Source organism: Monodelphis domestica, chromosome 2 (assembly GCF_027887165.1).
Source record: "Monodelphis domestica isolate mMonDom1 chromosome 2, mMonDom1.pri, whole genome shotgun sequence".
Lineage (NCBI taxonomy): Eukaryota > Metazoa > Chordata > Mammalia > Didelphimorphia > Didelphidae > Monodelphis > Monodelphis domestica.
In genome coordinates this window covers 531,461,158-531,485,730 of record NC_077228.1, presented here as the reverse complement: position 1 = coordinate 531,485,730, position 24,573 = coordinate 531,461,158, and the positions used below count along the sequence as shown (strand labels likewise).

Below are 24,573 nucleotides of genomic sequence, written 5' to 3'. Positions count from 1 at the left end.
TGGAGGACTGGGTCAGGCCTTGGCTGAGCACAGGTTTTCAGAGATCAGTTCGGCCCTCTGGAAGTCCTTTTCATGGTCATCTGCTCTCGGCATTATTCCCAAGAGATGTTTCAGATGGACATTTGAGGACCACTTGATTTCAGCTGTTCAACCTTGGACAAATGATCGAAGTCCACTTGGCGGCTTTTGTTGTGGGAACCTCCCCTTCTCTGGGCCTCAGTTTCTCCCTCTTTGAATTAATTGGTTGAATTGAGGTCTCTTCTAGCTCTGAATCTTCTTAGCCCAGAAATTTGGGGCTTTAAACGGGCATGGCAGCTGCCTGTCATTTTGTCTGAGAGATGGTCAGGAAATGGGCTGGGGGCTGCCTGCTTAAGCTTGCCCTGCTCCACGACATTCCTTGCATGCGCCGGGCCAGCTTCCTCTTTCTCTGTCAAGCTGACCCGAGCCCCTTTAGGGTGGTGCACTTGGTCTACATTGGTTTTCCAGGGCTTTCACTCAAGTGGAAAAGTCAAAGAAAGACTGGCGTTAGGAGAGCACAGTCTGTGCAGCCGCCATGATTGATGTATGTGCTTTGGTGATGCTCGGTAGAGAAAGAAACATTGGGACACGTTGGTGGGTTGAAAGGGAGGAATTCATCTGTGCAGTTTCCAGTTGGGTGATTGACTTGGAGCTGGTGCCCCAGGCTTATGGCCTTGCCCAGTTCTCGCCGGGTGGGAGGTTTGTGCTGACAGACGTTGGCAAAGCCGCCATTCACAGCTCCCTTTGTGACCCCATCCAGGGTAAAAAGTGGAAAGTTCATTGGCCAATCACTGTCTTTGTTGTTGCATTCCTGATTTTCATTCAGCCATAGGCTGCCGTGATTTTCTTTTCTTCTTTTCGAATGTGTGATGATGGATTTAGGAATGTTGCTGTAGTGTCAGAGCTGGTGAGCCCTTGAAATCATTTCATTCCTACAGATGAGGAAGCCCAAAGCTAGCAGGGAAGGACAGATAGACTTTTAAGTCCCTCTGATTCTGGTTCAGTTGTTTCTCCTTCGGGTTGGATGCTGCGTGATCTTGTTTGGCGTTTTCTTGGCAGAGATACTGAAGTGGTTCGCCATTTCCTTCTCCAGCTTGTTTTACAGATGAGGAAACTGAGGCCAATAGTTAAGTGACTTGTCCAGGATCACACAACACATAAGTGTCTGAGGCCAGATTTGAACATCAGAAGAGGAGTCTTCTTGATTCCAAGCCCAGAGCACTATGTGTTGCACCTGCTCCTCTAGCCCCACCCAAAGCCCAAGACCAGGAGACTGGGCCAGGAGCATTAAAATCCCAGCCAGCCTTGCTATGACTCTAAAGCACCTTTCAACCCAGTAGTAGGCCAGTCCCCTGTCGCAGACATCCATGTTCCCCATTGCCTATCCAATAAACCGTGTAGTCTAACATTCAGGGTCCTTCACTGTCTGGCCCAGTCTCCTTCCAAACATGACTCCAGCTCCCCTCCCATATATGTTCTCTTAAAACAGACAGGTAGATTCACTGTCCCCCAAATTCCCTTCCTACCTTTGCTCTCGCCTCTCTCACCTCTTCAGATCTGCCTCTGCCTTCTAAGATGGTTTGGCACTTAAATCTGGCACCTTAGTGGCACCGTGGTTAGAGCACCAGACCTGCCCTCAGGAAGACCCAGTTCAAACCATCCCTCAGAGACTTCCCAGCTGTGTGAGCCTGGGCAAGTCACGTAGCCTTCCTCAGCCTCAGTTTCCTTCTGTAAAATGGGGATAATAATAACCTACTTCTTAGGGTTTTATGAAGATCAAATAAGATATATGTAAAGTGCTTCTCAAAATTTAGAATACTAAATAAATGCCAGTTTTCTTCCTCCTCATCGCTTACCTAGCCCCTATCATTTCCTGCCCTGGCTGGTTAGCACCCCTTTTGATGTGCAGGACATAGCTTACACCACTGCATTGACCACAGTCAGACCGCTTGTGGTCACTTCTTGTCTCGCGCTCCGTCATCACGGTCTAGACACTCGACCATCCTCCAGAGGTGGCCTCGAACGTGTGTTCCCAGAGTACGTGATGGCACCAGGCTGGCCTGCCGCACCAAGGTCTTACCTCCCCAGGCCCATGTCTTAGATACCGCGTGGACTCCCGGATGGCAAGGGCGGTGCCTTCCCCAGAGATATTGACTGGTGAAAAAGGCCAATCGCACTTAATTGGTTTTTCTCCTCGTAAGAAATGTGGAGAGCACATATGGTATGCCCAGCTCTGAGCTCAGCCATGCGGAGGATACCCAAGAAGTAAGAGAGACTCGTGTCCTTGATAGTTGTGTCCCAGGCGGTTGTTTTGGCCACAGGGTCGCATCACGTCATCTCTCAGAGACCTGATCGGAGATCGAGAACTGAAGGGGACCTGGAGCTCATCGGGTCTTACAGAGGAGCAAATGGGAATGCCTTTCCCATGATTCCTCAGGCAGTGAGCTAAAAGGAGTTTTGTCTGTCTTAGAGTCATTATTAGTATCAGTTCCAAGGCAGAGTAGTCACTAGAGCGGATTTAGATATTTTTATACTTTTGGTCCCGTCCCCCCCCCTTTTTTTATCTCTGACTACAAAGCTAGTAATGGCATTGCTGGATCACACGCAGGGTATGTACTGTTTTATAGCCCTTTGGGCATAGTTCCAGATTGCTCTCCTGTATGGCTGAATCAGTTCACAACTCCCCCAGCAATGCATTTGTGTCCCAACTTTCCCACATCCTCTCCAAGTTTTGTCTCTTTCTTTTCTGTCACAATAGCAAATCTGGTAGATCTATCAATCACTATATGTAGCAATGGGGTGGTAGGTACTTCAGAGCTGTTTTCATTTGCATTTCTCTAATTAATCGTGATTTAGAGCATTTTTTGTGTATGATCAATAAAGCATTTTATTGCTTTGAGAACTGCCTGTTAATATCCTTTGACCATTTATCATTCAGGGAATAACTTGTATTCTTAGATACTTGACCCATTTCTCTATGTATTTGAGAAATGAGGCCTTTATTGGAGAAACTTGTAAAAAAATTTGTGCCGTTATGAGTACTGTGTATTTACTCTCCATCCTATTTCCCCCATTTAGTTTCTGACCTCCCCTCCCCCAATTTGCCCTCTCTTCTATCAACCCCACTTCCCTTTTCTTATCGCCTTCACCTCTTACTTTCCTGTAGGGTAAGATAGCTTTCTCTACCCAAAAAACTGCGTGTTCTTCCCTCATTGAGCCGATTCTAGTGAGAGTAAGGTTCACATACTCCCTTCCCCTCCACTGTGAACACTCTTTTGTATACAATAATTTGCTCTATTCTGTTTTTCCCTTCCCTGGCCTCCTAATGAATTTCTTTCTTGTGCCTTAATTTAATTTTTTAAATCATCCCATCCCATTCATTTCATACTTTCACCTTGTCTATATATAGCCCTTCTAACTGCCCTGATAATGAGAAAGGTCTTTGCCATTACAAGAAATCATCTCCCCCTGTAGAGATGTACGCAGTTTAACCTTATTAACTGTCTTTTTGATTATGTTTCTCTTGAGTCTTGTATTTGGGAGTCAAATTTTCCATTCAGCCCTGGCCTTTTCATCAGGAATGTTTGAAAGTCCTCTACTTCATTGAATACCCTTTTTTCCCCCTGAAAGATTATGCTCACTTTTGCAAGTAAGTGCTTCTTGATCGAAGTCCTAGCTCCTTTGTTCTCTGCCCCCAGAAGATAGGTTTGGTTTGATTTTTTGTTTTGTTTTGTTTTGTTTTTTAATATATTTTATTTGATCATTTCCAAGCATTATTCGTTAAAGACATAGACCGTTTTCTTTTCCTCCCCCCCACCCCCCATAGCCGACGCGTAAGTCCACTGGGCATTAGATGTTTTCTTGATTTGAACCCATTGCTTTGTTGATAATATTTGCATTAGAGTGTTCATTTAGAGTCTCTCCTCTGTCATGTCCCCTCAACCTCTGTATTCAGGCAGTTGCTTTTTCTCGGTGTTTCCACTCCCATAGTTTATCCTTTGCTTATGAATAGTGTTTTTTTCTCCTGGATCCCTGCAAGTTGTTCAGGGACATTACACTGCCACTAATGGAGAAGTCCATTACTATTACTTTGTTTTTTAAACCCTTACCTTCTGTCTTAGAGTCAATACTGTGTATTGGCTTCAAGGCAGAAGAGTGGTCAGGCCTAGGCAATGGGGATCAAGTGACTTGCCCAGAGTACACATATGGGAAGCATCTGAGGCTAGATTTTAACCCAGGACCTCCCATCTCTAGGCCTGGCTCTCAATCCACTGAGTTTTGTTTTTTTAAGAAAGAATAAGATATCCAGGAAAGGGTTCAGGTGGAAGCTAGACTCAGGCATACTTAGCATCTAAATGTGGCCATCTTTGAAGAGAGTGATCAGGGTAGAGAAGAGACCTGCTTTCTTCCCCACCACCCACACCAACTGCTGACCTTGCCAAGAGCCTTGGGTATAACAGTACCCCCATGATCACTGACCCTGCCTTTGATCAATCATCATCCATGGAAGCAGCTTCTGGGGGAAGGGGCCAACCTTCCCCACTAACTCACTGTCTCTTCAGGGAAAGTGAGGCAGTCTGGCTGAAGCAGCAGGGTACTTTGAGGCAAAGATGAGAGATGAAAGAAGCCTTGGGTAAACAAAAAAGCCTCCTCTCTGGGCCACAATTTCTTCCTTCCAGAATGAATGGGCCTTATTGGATTAAATAAGGGTTCTGAATCTTACAGCTCTGCCACTCAACTCCTCTTCCCCTCTGCTGTTTCACTTGCTCCCATTTTCCTCATTTTATTTTGGTTTTGGGTTTTTTCCCTTTGAAAATTCACACATGAAGTTTTGAGGCCATTATTACTATTATTATTGCTAAGTTAACCAAGCTAAAAAGGAGAGTCTGAACTCACTGATCTCATTTTCCAAGCCAACGCTGAGTGGTTTGTGGAAGGCAGGCTGCCCTACCCTGATGTCAAGCTCTTTCACTCAGAGCCAGTTGTCATAAACTTGCCTTGATTCGCTTTGAAATAGAAATTTGCTCTCCATTTGGGTGGTGAGGTTGGAACACGACTCGGTGAGAAAAGCTCAGAGTTGTAGATTTTTGTAGGCTGTATTCTGCTTCAGTCCAAGCAGTATGGTCCTTCTTGGGGAAACTTGGCATTTTTTTCATCTTCATTGAAGGCATTGGTATATGGGGGAAATGTCCTTTTAGCTTCCTCCTCTATCAATATAAAATCTCTTTAAACATTAAAATCAGGAATTAGCTCATTGTTTACCTAAGATGCAACCAGAATATTTAGCCAAAGGAAATAAAAATATCTTAAGAACAGGCACACTGAATCGAAGTTCTCAGACTGAGCGTCTTTCTCCTCTTTGGACGAACTAGGGGCCAATTAGAACACGAGTAACTCCACACCTCATGGGTTCAGTTACAATCTTATCCTCTTGGGGACTCTTAAGTTCAACCCATCACAGAACAAGAGTGATTTCTACAACAGGCCCAATAACTAACCATCTAGTTGTTGCCCAAAGACCTCCACTGCTTTTGGACTGGACTCATTTCATTTGGGGGGAGGAGACAGTAATCTCTGGTGTGAGGATTGACTTCCCTAAGGTGCCACCTAGACATGCTACTCTCTGCCTTCTCCCTGTTGTTCTTTGTGCCTTTCTCCCTGAGAACTGCAGCAGTTCTCAGTGAGGGCTGGGGATCCCTGGAGTCCTCTCAGGACAAACAGATCTTCATCATAATAGAGAACACCATGGCCGCGCTTCAGTGTCCCAAATACTGAAGAGAGGAGAGATCAGGAAATTGGCCCCTGGGCAGCTGGAATGGTCAGAAGAGCCCTGGTGAGGGGACAGTGTCCCTGGAGCAGAGATAAGGAAGGCAGCCTCCTGAGGGCCTGATAGGAGGAGATGGAGAACATACAGAGGGGCCACTTGGCCTGGGTCATCTGTCGCATAAGAGAAGGAGAAATGTGTGCGGGAAAGGGAGGTTAGAGGCAGATTGCTGAGAGCTTTCAGCTCCCAACAGTGGAGTTTCTCTGTGACTCCAGAGGCAATGGGAGCAGGGGAGCGGCCTGTCCTCATCTTAATAGAGGGTGAACTTCTGGGGGCCCCCAGTCATGGGCATTGCCTGGTTTTGTATGGGCACCAGAAGAATGCTGTTGGAATTCCATTGAAGGCTCTAGTAATATTCTTCTTTTTTAAGTCATGTGAAATGGGGAGACTTTTTAACTGCTATCTCTAAAATACGTTTCTCTTCTTATTTTTTGACCAGGACGCCCGAACAGTGCCCAAGTGTGGTTTCCTTGTTATCGGAGAGTTATAATCCTCATGTTCGTTATGGAGCTGCTATGGCACTAGGCATCTGCTGTGCCGGGACAGGAAACAAGGTAAATGCCCTTGGCCTGTGCAGTCCTGGGCCCCCCGCCCCAAGGGAGGAGCTGCTCCCACCCCTGCAACAAAGCCTGAGACCTAGAACCGTCCTAGACCTGAGCCGCCTCGCTTTGGGGGCTGCTGTTTGGCTCTGGGAGAGCACTGGGACCATCTCCGGAAGGTCTCTGCCCTGGGAAGCTTCCTCGAGTGTGCGTCCGATCACAGATCTAAGTATCCTGTGGCCTCTTCCAGCCCGGGCCGGCCAGCTTATCCCGGGCTTCGATCCACTCCTTCAGGTTCCCCAAAGTGTGCTGTCATCCGATGTTTACAACATGCTCTGAGGCTGGAGGCCTCCCAGGAGGCAGTGGGACGTGGGGCGTGGCCCCCGTCCATCACCCATTAGAGCTTTGCCAGGAGGTGAGCACAGAGCCTTGGGCTTCCTCCTGCTCCTCCCTCTAGGATCCAGATGCCCAGACCTGAGCCCCAAGAGGCCCCCCAGGAGGAAAAGGCAGGGCTGGGCCGAGAACCCAGACTCTTCTCAGGTGCCCCGACTCACCCCAGAGTCACAGGCAGTCAGCACTTGGCTCCCCATTTGAACACTCCTTTTCCCATACCGTAGCATGCGGCTAGGCATCCTGCATCTTGCTTCCACCTGCTGTGTGCAGGCGTTTTCCTTGCCCCCAGGGAGTGACGGCATGGAGGTCCGTCCTTAGCCATCCAGAAGTGTCGAGCACATCCCGGAGTGCCGGGACCTGGGCTCGGTTCTGACAATGCAGACACAGGATGGACCTGGTCTTTCTCACAGGGAGCATCGGTTCCACTGAGGGGGAAAGTAGGTGCTACCAGTATTAATAAATACAGGCACACCTGGGTTCAAATCTGACCTCAGACACGTTTAGCTATGTGACCCTGGATAAGTCCTTAATCCCAGTTGTCTGGCCTTTACCACTCTTCTGTCTTATATTCATAGTAATAGAGAAGGTGCGGTTTTAAGAGAAAAATAAAGAAATTGCATTCCCAGCAAACCGGGTTCCCTAGTGAGCCTTTCTGCCAATTGCAGGCGTTCCCCTTCCACTCCCCTCCCCCTCCCCCCACATTTCACCTCACAGAATGGTGCGTTGTTTTTGTTGTAAACCCTTCCCTTCCATCTTAGAATCAGTACTGTGTACCAGTTCCAAGGCAGGCGAGTGAAAAGGACAGGCTGTGCAAGTTAAGTGACTTGCCAGGGTCATCCGGCTAGGAAATCCCTGTCTGAGGCCCAATTTGAACCCGGGATCTTCTCTCCAGGCCTGGCTCTCCATCCACTGAGCCACGTAGCTGCCCCCAGAATGTGGTGGGTTTTTTGTTGTTCTAGCTGACCCGGAGTTGTCAAGGGAGTAACTCAGCCCACAACGCTCCCGAATGGGGCCCAAACCAGATGAAATTGTGATTGGGAAATAGTTAACAAAGTCCATAAAGATGCAGGGAGATGCCATATTGATTTGAAAACCAAGTCAGGAGGTACGCCGTAGGGATCCTCGCATGTGGCTTAGTGCGACTCCCATTTCTGCTCCAGGCCAGGCCCCTCCTGTCAACGGGGAAGAAATGGAAACCCAGACAGGAGGTGACGTCCTGAGGTCAGTCTCCCAGATTTGGGCTCTATTGCAGGTTCTCCTTCCCTCTGCAGCCCATCAGGTTAGATCCTGCCTGCTTACACACAGGAAGTGGGTGGTGTTTGGGGCATTCCTACACTGGGAAATCTCTTTCTTTGATGCTAGTGTTCATCACAACAAAGATTCCCCTCATCCTTCCCCTGGTGGAAATTGTTCGAGGTTCCCCTGGAACCTTGTGGTTCTTTTTGAGTTCTTTTTGAGCTTTGAGTAACAGGCACCCAGTGAGCTACTATACTGGAGAGCAGCTGCCCTTTGCCTCCTGCCCAGGCAGGCTGGACCCTCCCTGGGCCTTCGTGCTGACCAAGAAGTGAGAGAGGGACATGTGTGCAGGCACACACAGACCTTCACACGCAGAGGTTCCTGTAGACACATTGATACAGACACATGCCAGAATTCATTCTTTCTCTCCTGCCTCCCCAATAGAGAGCTCTTGGGAGGCCCTGGTCTGCGCTGGCCCCAGGTCAGCCCGACTTCGTGATTCTCTTGCCCTGGCACCAGGTCCCCTGCAGTTGCTCATGGGTGAGCCGCAGCATCCTTTTGAGTGATGTTTTATCCAGAGGCCAGGAGGCACCATTTAACTTCTCTGCAGCATGTTTTCATCAGGTTGGAAAGCTGATTGAGCCATGTTTGAAACTGGTGTGTCAACTAGGACCAGAAGAGAGAGCCCATGCTGATGGGAGAAAGTGGGCGGGCCAGGTGGGCCCCAGGCAGAATGGGGAACTTTCCCCCACGGGCACTAGGGATGGAACGGCACGGCACATTGATAAGGACTGGGGGAGCATGCTCGATGTCTCGTAACCAATATCTGGAAGGCTCCCACATAGAACAGGGCTCACACTGGCGTGGCGTGGCCAGAGGCCAGAACCAGGAGCATCAGGTGATGTACACAGGGGCAGTTTTCAACTTAATTTAAGGAAGAACATCATAATGGTGATGGGTTTGCAAGCTTGGAATTGCCCAGGTTAGTAGGCCTGAATTCCTGAATTTGGAGGCTCTTCAGGGAGAGGCTGTAGGACCTGCCTTGGCTAAAGACTGGCCCTGGCTATCACCTGCAGTTCTCCGACCCGATTTTATGGGCTTCTGAGCATTCCTGGCCAAAACCACTGACACCATATCGTAGCTTACCAGAGAAGAACAGTTGGGGGAGCCCAGCGCCTTCATTTAGAAAAGAGCCAACTCTTGAGTTTTGCCCAAGATTATGTGACTTACGTGCGTGAGAGCAAGGATTCAGGCTTCCAAATTCCAGAACCTCCAAATGTGAAATGAGGGGATTCTCCAGCCTTGAGAAAACTTCAACCCACACTCACTATAGTTACCTGAGAAGTCATCTGGCCTTCACTTGCAAAGTGGGGGAAAGCCTTCTGTCGCCCCTGAATTCGGTTTTTCCCAAGTTCCACCTCTCTAGTTGGGCCCAAATAGAATAGGCCTAAACCCCCTTTCACATGACGGCTGGTTCCATCCTTGGCTGAAGAGAGCTCTCCTATACATTCCCCCTTTCCGCTACCCCAGGGGGTGTGAACTGGGCACCCCTCTCTGGAGAGTTTTAGGCTTGTCAGCCTTTTTGAAACTACAGTCCACAAGGCTAAACACAGTACTCTTGATGAGGTCCAGTTGGAACCGAATGCAGAGAGCCTCTCAGCCATCTATCACCTTATTCCCAGCTCAGCAATCTACAAAAAACATGAGGCCTTTTCTTCCCTTTAATCTTCCCTCCCCATTATATGTTTGAGAAGTGTTTGACGTTCATCTCTAAGACTTTACGGGTCTTGTGAAATTAATTCAGCCCAGGGTTCTAGCCTAAGATACCTTTGGATCCTAGCTCTGTCATTCACTGCCTCCCTCTTTCATGGCATCCTTAGATTGGATTGCTGTCTCGGTATTTGTCTGTCTGTTTATCCAAGGTGATGATTTTCGTTTCTTAAAAAATCCCTTACCTTCCATCTTAGAATCAATACTAGGTATCAGTTTGAAGGCAGAAGGAGTGCTAAGGGCTAGGTGATGGGCATTAAGTGACTTGCCCAGAAGTTACCTAGCTAGGAAATGCCCACCGGCAGATTTGAACCCAGGACCTCCCATCTCTAGACCCAGCTCTTTATCTACTGAGCTGTATCCCAAGTTGATCATTTTATTTAGTGGTAGCCAGCATAGGGAGAAGCACTGATAATCCCTGGAGCACCCCGCTGGAGCCCTTCTGCTAAGTTATCATTGGACTATTTATGCCTCTCCTTGGAGCCTGGCCATTCACCCTGCTCTGAATCAGTCTCATTGTCCTCTCACTGTCTGGCCCTCCGTCTCTGCTTTCCCCTAAGAACATAATGATGCTTTTTTTAAGGACTAGATGAACTCTCTCTGTCTATTGAGCATGTCTCTGAGCTCCTAGGTCAGCTCACCCCCTGGCACAGCCTGGTCTTGCTGAAGCTGTGCTGGCTCTTTGCATTTACAGATTATTTCTTTAGCATTTGTTTAGTAATCACATCTTTGATGCTATCATCAATAATCTTGCTAGGAATTGAAGGCAGGCTCCTGTGTCTGTCATTCAAAGATTTTCTTCTCTTTCCTATTTTTGGAAACCAAGACAGTGTCAGCTTTGTTCAGTCCTGTGTCCCCTCCTGTACTCTCTTATGCACTGCGGAGGGGCTCAGCAGCCACAAACACCAGCTCATAGAATTACTGAAGATGTTATCTGTCTGGACAGGTGGCTTGATTCCCTCAGGTGAACATGGTGCCCTCTGCCTCTCTCAACACCCATTGGCATCACTTCCCTATTGACCAGGGCCGTTTGGTCCTTCCCAGTGCAGAGATCATTTCTTCTGGCACCCTATAACAGGCTCCCCAGAGCTGTGGGCCTGGGCCTTCTGGGAGGAGCCTCCTTTTGGAGCCCCTTCGGGTGGCTTGAAAAGCTTTCTGGTGGCCTTCACGCTGTTCTGCAGCCAGAGCTTCCTACGCCCTTTTGTGTTTCTGGCACAGTTCTCAGAGGACCTGGGAAGGTCACATCATTTTTTTAGTAAAGGGAAAGCAAATGAACAATATGTCACTGAAGGATGACAAAAGATGGAAGTCATCGGCTTTGGAAGCCTGACTGTATCTTCAAAATCAAAGATGGTGGACTCGTTTCCTTTGTAGTTCTATCCGTTTCTCCCAATCAGAATGTCTCTGAATTTCATTCTTAGGCGTTTTCTATCCTTCCTGGAATGACTGTCCTCAGAGCCTTAGTTTTTGATATTCTAAATATGCTCTCCCCGCATTTAGGAGACTGGATATATCAGCAAGGATTTATTAAGCACCTGCTGTATGATAGAAAGCTTTGTCTGACTTTTCTCTCCTTATGCCATCAAAAAGGCACAGGTCACTTTAAAAAAAAAAAAACCGTTAGAATCAATAGTGTGTACCAGTTTCAAGGCAGAAGAGCATTATGGGCTAGACAATGGGGATGAAGTGGCTTGGCCAGGGTCAACACAAGTATCTGAGATCAGATTTGAACCCAGAACTTCCTGTCTCTAGTATATAGATCACTTTCCTGCAAGGTTCCTACCTTTTCTACCTCAAACCTGCCCTGTTGGTAAGAATCAACCCCCAGAATAGAATTTCTCCTTCTTGATTCCTCTGCCTTTTGAAGGGTGAAATGATCATTACGGTACATCAAGAAACTCTTCACTACAATTCTTTTAGGAGAGGAAGAGAAGATCTATTCTCATCTTCTCTCAGTGGTGTGTGGCATATGTACTCTGAGGAGAAGATTGTTTCTGCTGTCCCTCTCTTGATCTTTACGCCAATGTTCCCCACCACCCTTCCCTCCTTGGGGTGCTGAATTTCCTCTTATGGGTATGCTTTCTTACTGCCCCAAGTCTCTTCTGAATGAGGTCTGTCCCTCCAGAGCCCTAGTCCAGCCACAGGCATCATCCCCTCGGGTTACACCAATACCTTTCAGGTCATGTTTGCCTCCTCGTGTCACCTCACTTCATCTTCATTTCGCCTCTTGTTTAAGTTTTCTATCTTTGCACAGGCAGCTGAAGCCAGGACTTGGGTTTCCTGTGGGGGATAACACCATATTCCAGATGTAGCTCAAAGGATGAAGTGTCTCAGACTGTGTTTTGTCTCCTGTGAATTTCTGACTTTTTCAACTGACAGCATTGCTCCTCCCTAGGAGATCTAGCTCAGAGGAGTTAGATAGTCAGTAGTAAAGACTTATTGAGGGTCTGCTATGTGCAGAGCGCTGGGGGTACAGTCTGAAAAAGAAAGATGGCCCCGTGTCTCTCAAGAACTTACATTCCCATCAGAAAAGACAGCACCCAAAGGGGAAAGGATGAAGGAGGTAATCAGTGTGGGGCGACGGAGGGGAAGCCAGAGACATCAAAAATGAGGCAGCTGGGTGGGAAATGAGGAGGGATCTGAGAGAGCCAGTTTTCTCCTCTCTTCCCCCTGGAAGATAGAAGATTACCTGATGGTGTGGTAAGGCTGGCAAATAACTGTTTCAGCCCTCCTTGCCCTTGACACCAATATAGCCCCTTGCATCTTCTTCCTTTGGCCCTTTCCCCATGAGCTCTTACCTGAGAGCACCCGTGAGTGTATCATCACCTAGAGAAGCACAGTCTTCCTCAGATTGTTTGTTTCCAGACTCCCCCCCCCCCCCCCCCTTCAACCTTTGAGCCTCAGTCTTCCCCTCCATATTGAAATCCCCAGAGGAAGGCCTTTAGTCAGAAGAAGTCAGGCTCCAGACATGTTAGAGGCCATTTAGTAGATGATAACAGGTCCCAAGGGGCAGGGAGGCATTGGGACCTGGGCCCAGCATCCCCCTTCCTCCTCTCGTCTTCCAGATTTTCTCCCAATCACGGGAGTCAACACCCAGATAACACTGTCTCCCATCATCCTTGGGACAGCACTAGGGAGTCCAGCTCCAAGGCTCCCTGTTTGACAGATGAGAAGATGCAGCCAAGCCCGGGGCCCGTCTACACTGCTGTTTAGGGGCAGCCCTGAGAGACCTGCCCACTAGGGAGCTGTTCGCTGAACTCCCTGCCTCTGGTGCTTCGCCTCACCCATCCTGAGGCATCTTCCTTTTTGTACATCCTGCCCCGGCATTAATCACCAGCTCCTGGAGTGCAGAACTTGGGCCTCGTTAGTCTCTACCCACCTCCAGGCTTAGCATGACACATTGCAGGGAATCCTAGAGCTCACCCAGTGAGCTGGGTGAGTGGTCTCGGGCTTTCTCCAAGGCACCCCATCAGCAATTCTCTTTATTCTGAGCCCAGAATGAGGCAGCGCGTCTGAAGATCCCCTTGGGGCCTCTGCTCCCTAAAGGAAGGCTTTGTAGGAAGGAGACCTTCCCTGACGCCATTTTAATAAACGGAGCTAAATGTTCGTGCATTGGAAGCAAATGAGGGGTGGGGAGTTCCTTCGAAATGATTCCACATTGGATGGGGCGTTCTCCCCCAACGGATGTTCTTTGAGAGTCTGCTTGGACAAACTAAGTCAATGGAAATTTTCTGTCAGTCAGGCGAGGCCAGTCTGCTCTCTTTCTTGGTCATTTGTTTGATCGAGATAATAGAAGCTGCCTGGCTTGCGGGCCTGAGCTTTAATTCCTTTTATTTCTTAAGGACCTGAAACATCTGTTTCTAACATCTATGGGTATGTGCCTCCGAGGCCATTCATGTGTCTTCATTTGTACATTGGAAATTGAGTTATGTTCCTTGTGCTTATCTGTTATGTACTCTGCAAATAGTATTAAAAACATTCATGTCATGATCACTGCGTGGTGGTTGGAAGTTCACTTTGCCACCACTTCCTTATCAATCATTTAACCAAGAACTCTGTGCAAGCACTGACTGAACCAGATCCATCCTCTGCTTTGGGCATTTATGTGATATTCAGAGGCTTACATCATCTGAAAGTCCCTTGAAAATGTTTTTAGGAAGCCATCAACTTGCTGGAACCCATGACCAATGACCCTGTGAATTACGTGCGGCAAGGCGCGCTCATCGCATCAGCTCTCATCATGATTCAGCAGACGGAAATCACTTGTCCAAAGGTGAGCCTGGCAAGAGGGAGGGCAGAGAAGGTCTGGGTCTTTACTGGAAGCTTGTCTGGCTTGGCCTTCATCATTAGCAGAGTTCAGTGTGAGGGGAAACGCCTGAATATGCCGAAGCACGGAGGAGGAAAGTACATCCTTCGAGGGCTAGAAGAGACGTGTAAATGTTAGGAAAATGAAACATCCAATATTTTTCAAGCATCTTAGAAAATAAAAGTGTCTTTGTTTAGGTTCTTAAAAGATGCTAAGAATTACATATGGGGGCAGCAAGGTGGCTCAAGGAATTGAGAGACAACCTAGAGACATGAGTTCAAATGTGGCCTCTAGCTGTGTGACCCTGGACAAGTCACTTAACCCCAATTACCTAAATATTACTGTTCTCTTGCCTTAGAACCAGTGCACAGTATTGATTCTGAGATGGAATGTTAAGGATTTTTTTTAAAGATATATATGAATTTTGCATGAAAAAGTAATATTGGATACCTTTAGTTTTAAGTAGAACTTATTTATACTAATTAATTTGCTTGTTCGTGTGAAGACTAATTAAAATGGAGCCACAAGCTGCTAGATGTTAAGGAATTTTGCTTCTCAGTTCCTGCCAGTTTATGAGAAGTGAGCAAAAATCTGAGAACTAGAAGAAATCAACATTTGGGGTTTTTTAAATAATACAAGGAGTGTTTTCTGAGCCTTGTGTCCTCTGAATAGCCTGGAGGCTCAGAGCCCAGGTGGCTGGATGGTACCACACTGGCACAGATAGGTGTGAGGTGGGCTAGGCCTATCCTAGGGCATCAGGGGGAAAGACTTTAACTTCACTGTGTTTTACGTTCAAGTTAAAGCTCTTTAGCATTGGGGAGCAGTCCTTAGGCCATCATCCACACTCACGAATAGCTAAAGTGGGGGCTCGGCCTTCTGAAGCCCCTAGAGAAAGTCGTCCTCCCCTCATGGTTCTCCAAGGAAATCTCCGGAAATGTATACGCAGCGTGAAGATGCAAATGCTATTTGAGCTGTCACATCCCTGGGGAGCGTGTTTGTGCATGTGCTTGGCTCAAGGACGAAAGCCCCAGAACACAGATAAAACTAATACCGTAACTTCTGCTGTCCCCTTGCCCAGGTCAACCAGTTCAGACAGCTGTATTCCAAAGTCATCAATGATAAGCATGATGATGTCATGGCAAAGTTTGGTGCTATCCTGGCCCAGGGCATCTTGGATGCAGGTAAACGCTTGGTCCTCGTTTTAGCTTTCAGTGTTGCATTTGAAGACAGTCCTGGTGGAGCTCAGTGTCTCCTCGAAGGCTCTTCCGGGACACAAAGGGTGTCCGCCGTGCCTCTGTTAATGTCAGGCAGGATTATGGCAGCTGTGAGTCAGCAGCCAGTTTTGTTCAAGGCTCCTCTGGTGGCGGCCAACACTTGTGCTATCTAGCTGGGAGCTTGAGCACTGGCCGGTGTTATGGGAAATGTCCGGCTCTGAGGCCACTCTTCAAAAGACCAGATGGAACCGTCATCTCTTCTTGGGAGGCCCTCTAACCATGCAGATCACAGTCCCTCAAGGCCGGCCCAGGCCAGCAACTTATCCAGGGCTTCCCACATATTCAATCCAGGAGGGCCTCCTAGTATGGTGGAGGCAGCCTTTGCTCTCTCCTGATGTGGTGAAGGTGCCAAGGAAGCTAGGGGCACCACAGTACATAGAGCTCTGGGCCTGGGATCAGGAAGACCTGAATTCAAATCCCACCTCGGCCATTACTAGCTATGTGGCCCTAGACAAGTCACTTTACTTCTCTTTTTGCCTTGGTTCCCCCATCTATAAAATGAGGATGATAATATTATCTCCCTCTGAAGGCTGTTGTGTGTCTAAGCGCTTCGAAGAAGCTGATACTCTATAAAGGCTTATTCCCTTCCTTTCCCCCATGACTGTTGACTTGTTATCCCTTAGCTTTGCCATGTGACAAGACCAGCTTCTCCTTTTCCTAACTCCTATTTTTGGGGGGATTTCCTCCTGGATCAATTATCTGTCACAGCATGGGCATTCCTTTCCTTCTCCATTGCCCTATGGTGCTGTTCCTCCATGTTGTATAGCTTTGTAGCAATACCATCTTATGAATAAAAATTAGTCTTGGAGACTTTATACTAAATTTATAAACATTTATTAGTGAAGAGAAAGAAAGTACAAAACCAGGTTTCCAGGCTTTCTAACTTAAAGTAACTCCCCAGCCAAGTTACTTCTGCTCCATTGGGTCCTAGATTATTCTCCACAGGCCCTGGTACGTTGTTCTATTTAAATTAATATCTTCAAGTTCTTATTTTCCATAAAATTTATTAACAAGCACTTGAAATAGAAAAGGTAGGTAAGCATGGATGTGAAGTCTCTTTCTTACTCTAAGCCTGACCACGTGTAGCTCATCCTGCAGGATCCTCCGTCCATCCGTCCGTCCGTCCGTCCCCATACCTACCTGCTCAGGGAAGTAGTGAGTCACCAAAGACCCAGGTGGGCTTCACCCACGCTCTTTTATTTACGTTCATGGACGCAGCGCTGGCATGTGAAAAATGGGACGAACCACTGCTACAGTCTAAGAGGAGGGGATGAAATTCCCTCTACACAACGTTTGACAAGCAGGGATGAGGGCGCCCAGCTCCCCACATGGCCGGGCCAGACAAATGAAGGCCAGTCAAGAAGCAGGCTTGCGTTCAGGAAGGGACCAGAGCCCAAGAGACAGATTCCCAATCCAGTGTGGCCCCATTGTGCCCACTTGCCAGAGATGCCTTACGTAGATAAGTGCCAGGACGGCGAGTGAGATTGTTCCTTTCACAGGCCCAAAGGAAAGGCAGAGAGAGTGAGAGCTTCACACACTGGCTTTTCAAGCTCAGTCCAGACCTTCCCTGAGGATCCTTCAGTTGGCCCAAGGTTTCCTCTCAGTCCCCATACATCACATCCCCTAACTTCTGTGGCTTAAGGCTTTGGGGATCTAATAGTCTCCTGGATATTTAATTCTCACTATCTCTAGACTAGTGTTTTAAACCCCTTTCCTTCCATCTTGATGCCAAGGCAATGGGGTTAAGTGGTTGGCCTATAGTTACACAGCTGGAAAGTGTCTGAGACCAGATTTGAACTCAGGACCACCAGTTTCTAGGCCTCACTCTATCCACTGAGTCACCTAACTGTTCCCACCGAGAGACTATTGATACTAAAAAAAGGTAGGTCTTTGGAGTCATTAAAGAGATTTTTCAGTTTCCCTGAAGGAAGTGCAGCCTGCTCTCCTCGTGTTCTGCTCCAGGCCCTGCCCTTTGACCGGCTGTATTATCTGCCCCATGTGTACATACTGACTGGGGCTGAGCTCTGTAAGTTGACCATCCAGATGCAGTGAGCATTCTTCTTCCTCTTGGCCTTCTGTGAGGCTGGCCAAGCCATCTCTTTGGAGCAGTTACAGATCTCTTCCCAGGAGGCTCTGGGATGTCCTCGGGTTCCATACAATCAGCACAGTGTCTTCTTCAGACTGGAGAGCTCATGGAAGACTTCACCATGCCCCCCGGGGTCACCCCTTTACCTGGGGCCTGCATAGATGTCCTCCACCTTCAGCACCTTGCCTGATGAGTCTGAAGAGAGTCCACACATTCCAGAGAAATGTCCTTTGATGGGCAGATCCCCCAGATGCTCTTATCTGGGAGAGGACCCTGTACCTCTAAAGACACAGCAACACCTGCCCATCTAAACCCCTAGTGGCAGTTCTTTTGGTTATAGCCAGAAAGTAGAAATGAAGAGGGTCGCATCACTTGGGGAATAGCTCCCCATTCCTCTAGGAGAGAAATGTAATATTATGGCCCTGTGAAAAATAACACAAAGGGAAAGGATTCAGAGAGACCTGAGAGAATTCAATGAACTGATACAGACTGACATGCACTTAACCCGGAGAAGAGCCTGCAATAACATTGCCGCAACAAATCACCGAGAGATTTAAGAATTCTGATAAACACAGTGCCCGCCTGCCTCCGGAGACCAGAGATGATCATGCGTGTGCACCCAGTGGGCATTTGCTTGGAATGGCTATGTGGATTTATTCCAGAGGTTTTGTTCTTCTTTTCCCCCACCCCAACAGTGAAGGGTGGGGAAGGATGGCTGGTCGGTGCTAACTGAAGGGAGGGGGTTTTAAGGTAAAAGAGAAGGAAGGCTGGAGCAGAACAGAACCCCAACATGCAGGATGTCTTTGAAAGGGACATATGGGGGTGAGACGTTTCATGTACAGCCTCTTTTCTGTCCTACCTTTTAAATGGAAATGCTGGGGTTTAGGGAGTTTGTCGGATTCAAAAGAAAAATTAAATCAAATTGTAAAAAGGAAAGCCTTAGCTCATGGCAATTCCCAGTAGATTGGGTTAACCAGCCAGAATAGAAAAACAGAATTGGAGGGTCAGCTGAACACTTTCTTAGTCAGCCTACAGGATCAGAAGTATTTGCTTCCCTTTTTCATGATACAGCTTGACTAGCATTGACCTGCATCAACCTGTCAGATTCATTGATGTCCAAGTGTGTCGTAGCTTGAACTCGCCTTTCTCACAAGTAGGGATGGTCCCTAGGAGCTGCAGGAAGAGGATATCAAAGGTTTGGATTATCCACCGGAGAAATATCTCCAATAGGCCAGCTACCATGAGAGCCTCTTTCTAGCTTGCCTCGTTTTTCTCCGAGTTCTGTAATGATCCCTGTGGTGAACTTACCTAAGGCATTTTTGAAGAAAATTAAAATCTTGTCTTATTTCCCTGAGTTCAAACTCCAAGTTTGAGTCACCCTGTTGAGCAGGCATTAACACAATCAGTCAGCAGTCCCGGAAACCATGGTTCGTCCATAGCTAGAGAGCATGTGCCATTCTGGTCGACACTGTATCTGGTGAGGGTGGCTTTGTCGGGAAAGGATTTCTGGCACTTATGAACCCCCGTGACATGCAGATGGGCTTTACTTTTGCCAAGGTAGAGGACATGATAAGCTGAACCTCGGTTTGAGACCAGTAGGGGATGGCCCGCCCACAACAAGGGAGGAACTGACTGCTGAAGAAGAGATGATGAGAACTGTGGGGAGAGGAATCACTCACTCCTTCTTAGAAATTCGTGACCATGAAAGAAAGAAAAGCTGCGTACAAGCTGACTCCCCAAATTTGGGGAGAGAAGACTTCAAAGTTTCCAGAAGGGTAGAAGCCCATGACCCAAAATTCTCCAAGTCAACAAAGCCTGGGTAGCTCTAAAACATGGAGTTGTAGATAACCCCAGCAGAATTATTCCAATGACAAAGAAGATGTGGGATTGTCCAAAGGGCCAATGTGGATACCAGCATTATTCACTGGCCCGCTCAGAAGAACAAAGGAAGATAAGACTACCCAGAATGGTTACAGAAGTGGCATCTCCACCAGATCCCAAAGCCCATGAAGGCCAAGTACAGACATAAAGACTCAAGATGGAGAGGACTGCTGCTCAGTGTAGATGTGATAGTGGGGACATGTGCTGTGGAGGAATACACTAGGAAATATTGAAGATGAACCAATGAAAGAAATCAATAAACCTTTTTTTAAAAAAGAAAAGCAGATTGTTCTGCTTTGTTCCTCAGTGTAGATCCAAGATCAAAGGTGAGGAGATTAGTCCCTTGCTCTTCCCTTTTCCCCATCTACTGTCAAGCCTTTTTGAAAGCCCCGCCAGTGTTTTGAAGACTCCCCACCTATTAGATTCAGTTGTAGTTTAAGAAAAATAAGAGCAGCTTTCATCCCTTTTAAATCCACAACTTTGGGCCATTTGCTGTAAGACTCACATAATCCCAGTGGTGCCATGGGGCTATGAATCATGGAACAGAATGATCTCAGAAAAATCACATGCCCCATGACTCTTGGGGTAGCAGGAATATATACAGGATTTGGAAGAGTCTCGGGCTTTGAATACTCCAGGACAAGGGAATAGCTGCTGCATAGCCCAGGTCATCTTGGAGCACTGCCAGAGGTTAGGGAGCTTCTCCGTGAAGGGTTTCTGGAAGAACACATTCTTCAGTGAGATGACATAGGTGGGCCGCATTGAGAGTGGCCTCTTGTCCTTGCAGTTTCCCAGCTTGCTCTCCTCTCCCTCAGCTGCCACCCTGGCACAGACCCCCACCACCTCACAGCTGCACTCCTATGACCACGTCCTTCCTGGTTTCCCTCTGCACATCTGCCAAAAGCGGAGGTCTGACCATGGTCCTCCCCTCTCCAGAAATGTTTAGAAGCTCCCTGCTTCTTCTGGGGTCAAACAAGGATTCCTCTGTCCCTTCACAACCTGCCTCCAGCCTGCCTCTCTGGGTTTATTCCCTATTCCTCTCCATCACACACTGGACAATCCAGCCTCGTGAGCAGGCATGCTTTTCTTCACACCAAGCGTCTCCTACCCCTGGACCTTTGCAGAGGCTGTGCCCCCTTCCTCCCCTGTCTCTTAGAATCTCTGGTCTCTATCAGAGCTCTATTCAAATTCCGCCTCCCACTTAAAGCCTTCCCTGGTCTTGTCCATTTTATACTATATGAATTAAATATTTCTCTTAATGGAATGCCAGCTCCTTGAGGTCAGAGACTTTTCATTTTGTCTCTATTTTCCCAGCATAGTGCATGGCATATAGTAAGCACTTAATATAATTGATGGTAGGGAGGATGTCCTTGCAGCTAAGATAAAAGTAGTCATGATAAAAATGAACGAAAAGAAAGGTGCTAACTAGATGGTATTCTGTCAGCCAGGTAGGAGAGAACCGAGGGCTTCCTGTGGCACTGGGCCCTTCCTACACTGCGTAACCTTTGACTTTCTTTCACTCCGACCAAGATTGGTTCAGCATTGTCATTCTTTTTTAGCCTGGTGCTCACAGAATGTGGTGGGTCAATGAATATTGCTTGTATCCAAGAAAACATTTCTGCTTGCTCTGAGCATTAGCCAAGGCAAGGGATACGTTCTCCTCGCTCTCAAGCCATTGTCAGTCTGGTACTCAGAAAGCCTACGAAGTGCAGATTCAGTACCCTGGCTACAGAGCCCTTAGGGGATTCCGGAAGCTTTCCTGGGGAAGGGGCGATTTGAGCTTAAAGGATGGGGAGAATTTCAGCAGAGAATAGTGGGAGCACAGAGAAAAGTCTATGGGGGCAAGGGAGTTCTTCATGTAATGGCCAGTGCCCACTGTGGTCACTGAAAAGAGATGAAGAGGGAGGGGGGAGATTGGAGCTCAGTGGTGAGGGCTTTTTGATCCCTATAAAGTAGACAGCACAAGCTGGGGATCTCCTGATGACGTGAGGAAAGGCTTTCTAGCAATCTTGAGCTGTCTCCAAGTGGAACAGGCTACTGTGGGAGGTGGTGGGCTTGGGTGGCATCCCTTAGCCCTACTCACCCCAAAGAGGGCTACAGGCAGAACCCAGTGGACCCCTCCTCGGGTATGTCAAGTGTCAAGATGACTAGATGGCCCCTAAGGTGCTACCTCCTCAGGCAGCCCATGGTTCAGTCCACACACAGTCTGAGCAGATGTATGGCAGTCTTCATGTCAGGGCTCTCCAGTGTGGCCTTGTGTCACCTTGTTTAAGTGTGGGCCAATCATTGTCACACACACACACACACACCCCTACATCTTCATTGGCTTCCCTCAGTGTTTATCATTTCTTTTTTCTTCTTCAGGTGGCCACAACGTCACCATCTCCTTGCAGTCTCGGACTGGGCATACCCACATGCCTTCCGTGGTGGGTGTCCTGGTCTTCACCCAATTCTGGTTTTGGTTCCCATTGTCTCACTTCCTTTCCCTGGCTTATACTCCTACGTGTGTCATCGGCCTTAACAAGGATCTCAAGGTAAATGTCTCCGCCATGGCCATATCTCTTGGGAACCAAGCCTAAAAACCTGGTTTTGATGGTGCATCCTGTTCTCTGCCCACCCACAGAAGTTGAGAATGAGAAGGACATGGGCCACAGTGATAGAAAGGGGATTCCTGCCATGGCCTTCAAATTTGGAGTTCTGAGAGTATTGTAGACATTCAGACAAGATAGAGAATTATGACAATGAGTGAAGTAATTCAGATCAGTCCAGCCTTAGGGTGTGAGTTCCTGGACTAGGCCTAGGACATCCAAAGAAGTAACAAGACCCAGCCTTCAGGCTGGGACAAATATGCCCATTTTTACCCATTGAAATATGAAGCATCCAGGCAACATGAGGCAAGAGAAGACTTGAGGTTTCAGGGTCTGTCCCTAGATATCCCAGGGAAGATGAAAGATTCACCATAATTGGCTGTAACACTGGCCAGCCAAGGAGTCTCTGGGCTATGAGGAAGAGGCCATTGCCTATTTGAACCCACCTGCACCATTAGATCAGAAGTGATGTGTAGAGATGTGTGTAGTCCATTGTTGAAATACCAAGGGGTAAAGAGATTGAGTAGGCGTGACCTCGTGGGCTCCATAAAGACTGATCTAACAGATAGAGGAGACAAAGACTGGACCATCATTTAATAGTTCACATTGCAGGGTATCATTGAACTTAAAGGGAGACATATGTATTTCCTTGAATTCATTCATGTGCACATGTTTAGAAAGTGAACCATTTAAGTCTGATTGAATACATTCAAATCCTGCATCTCTTCTGCCTATTGTATTTCTTTAGATGCCCAAAGTCCAGTACAAGTCCAACTGCAAGCCGTCCACTTTTGCGTATCCTGCACCACTCGAGGTGCCGAAGGAGAAGGAGAAGGAAAAGGTGAGGGGCGGCCTCTACATGCTCTTTTTCAGAGTTAGTGATTCTGAGCTCCATCTGGGTCTGTAAATAGAGAAAGAGCACAACTGGTGGCATCTTCTGCATGCACTCCGGCTAATGTTGGAAGTATGACCCTCTACATCCTGTGTAATATAATACCTGACTCATAGTATGGGCTTCCTAAATAATTATTGACTGATTGGTTATATTGGATCATAGATTTCAAGTTGAAGCAGCCTCTATTAGAGACCATCGAATTCAACCACACTCTCCCTTTTCCCATTTTATTGATTAAAAGAACAAGCAGAGAGAGGTTGTGATATGCCCAGACTCATTATCAAAGTTCTAATGCAAGATTGAAAGCCAATTCTTCCTCTGACAATCCCATGCCATGCCTCCCCTGGTAGGCTGCCTGTCCTAATGGGGCTCACCCTGACTGTGGAATAGACATAGCCCACAAGGTGGGCTGGATGCCTTGAGAGAATCACAGCCTGTTCCTTCAGGGGCTCTTCTAGTGCCTTTATCACCTTAGCAAACCTAAGGGGGAAGAGAGCCCAGCAGGCATTTCTTCAATTTGGCCCCTTGCTCATAAGCCCCCACTACCTGGAATGAATGAAAACATTAGTGTGTGGATTCCTCCTAAAACATTGGATCTTCCTCCAGCCCTCACTTGTCTGAGCTGTGTGGAGCACTTTTCTCTCTCAGAAACCCAGCTTTGTTCTTGTAATTTTTAAGGTGAATACTAACACTGGTTCCCTCACAGGGTTTTTGTGAAGAAAATGGAATCTAGATGTCATCTGTTATTGGGGTGACTGTTTTGTGGCAGAAGAATTCTGTCCTCTGCATTTAGACACGCTGTTCCAGAGACAGTGTATTAATTAAATTATTCTCAGGATCTGCTTAGTGGCAGAGGAAATCCACAGGGACAGGCATTCATCCTGCTTTTGAAAACCTCTCTAGCCCAGCCATTTTGGAGTTACAATTACAAAGGGTTAAGAACAAAAATAATACCCTCATCAGAAGGAGGATAAAATCAAGGCATCAGGCAGAAGAACAGTAACTTCCCCTCTGGAAACCCTAAAACCCGTCCCTTTGGCGCTCCTTTCTAACTTTGGATTTTCCTTTTTTCCCTGACAAAGGTGACCTCAGGGGATGCTTCTGTTAATTGAATTAGTCAAAGATTTCTTACTTCTCTTACTCTGAGAGTAGTACTTCCTGACCTAGAAGGCCATAGATAAGTGGAACTTGGAGAGGCTTGAGTGCCCAGATATTGTTTCTGAATAGGGAATTAGAGGAAGTCTGATAAGATGTCTTGTTCTAATTAGACCGGAAGCTTTAGACTGAAGTACTGACCTGATTCTATTCTGTCCTCCTTAGAAGGGGGAGGGGAAGAAGGCTGTGCTTAGTATGTGTCCACACTAATCAGCTTATCTTGGGTAAGAAAGCACTGTATCAAAGAAATAGAAATGCTCCCAAGAAGCTGGGGAGCCAGGTTCCTGTAGGTGAAGGCTGCTATCCTGCTGCTGCTTCTGCCCAGCTCAGTTGGGGGGTCCTAAATATCATGTCTTTCCTAATTTTTTTTTCTCTTTTTGTCCTAGTAACAATTCTAGGACAAAAGGACAAATTCAAGGGGCTAAGTGACTCAGCCAGGATCACATGGCTAGGAAGTGTATGAGGCCAAACTGGAACCCAGACTCTCCTGACTCCAGGCCTGGCTCTCTGCGTCCCCCCATTCATTCTGTCTGTTCATCCCTCTAGGTTTCTACTGCTGTGCTCTCAATCACCGCCAAGGCCAAAAAGAAGGAAAAAGAGAAAGAAAA

The 24,573-nt window shown here is 47.4% G+C and overlaps 1 protein-coding gene across 1 annotated transcript in view; it reads left to right on the top strand.

Moving 5' to 3' along the window:
* PSMD1 (proteasome 26S subunit, non-ATPase 1) overlaps window positions 1–24,573 on the top strand; it is a 99,071-nt gene that overhangs the window by 61,119 nt on the left and 13,379 nt on the right. Inside the window, exons 17-22 of the mRNA XM_056819955.1 lie at window positions 6,282–6,396; window positions 13,937–14,053; window positions 15,165–15,267; window positions 21,692–21,861; window positions 22,664–22,756; window positions 24,512–24,573. The exon at window positions 24,512–24,573 is cut by the window's right edge and continues 25 nt beyond it. Of these exons, the coding sequence (XP_056675933.1) occupies window positions 6,282–6,396; window positions 13,937–14,053; window positions 15,165–15,267; window positions 21,692–21,861; window positions 22,664–22,756; window positions 24,512–24,573 (660 nt within the window). The remainder of the gene's footprint in view (window positions 1–6,281; window positions 6,397–13,936; window positions 14,054–15,164; window positions 15,268–21,691; window positions 21,862–22,663; window positions 22,757–24,511) is intronic.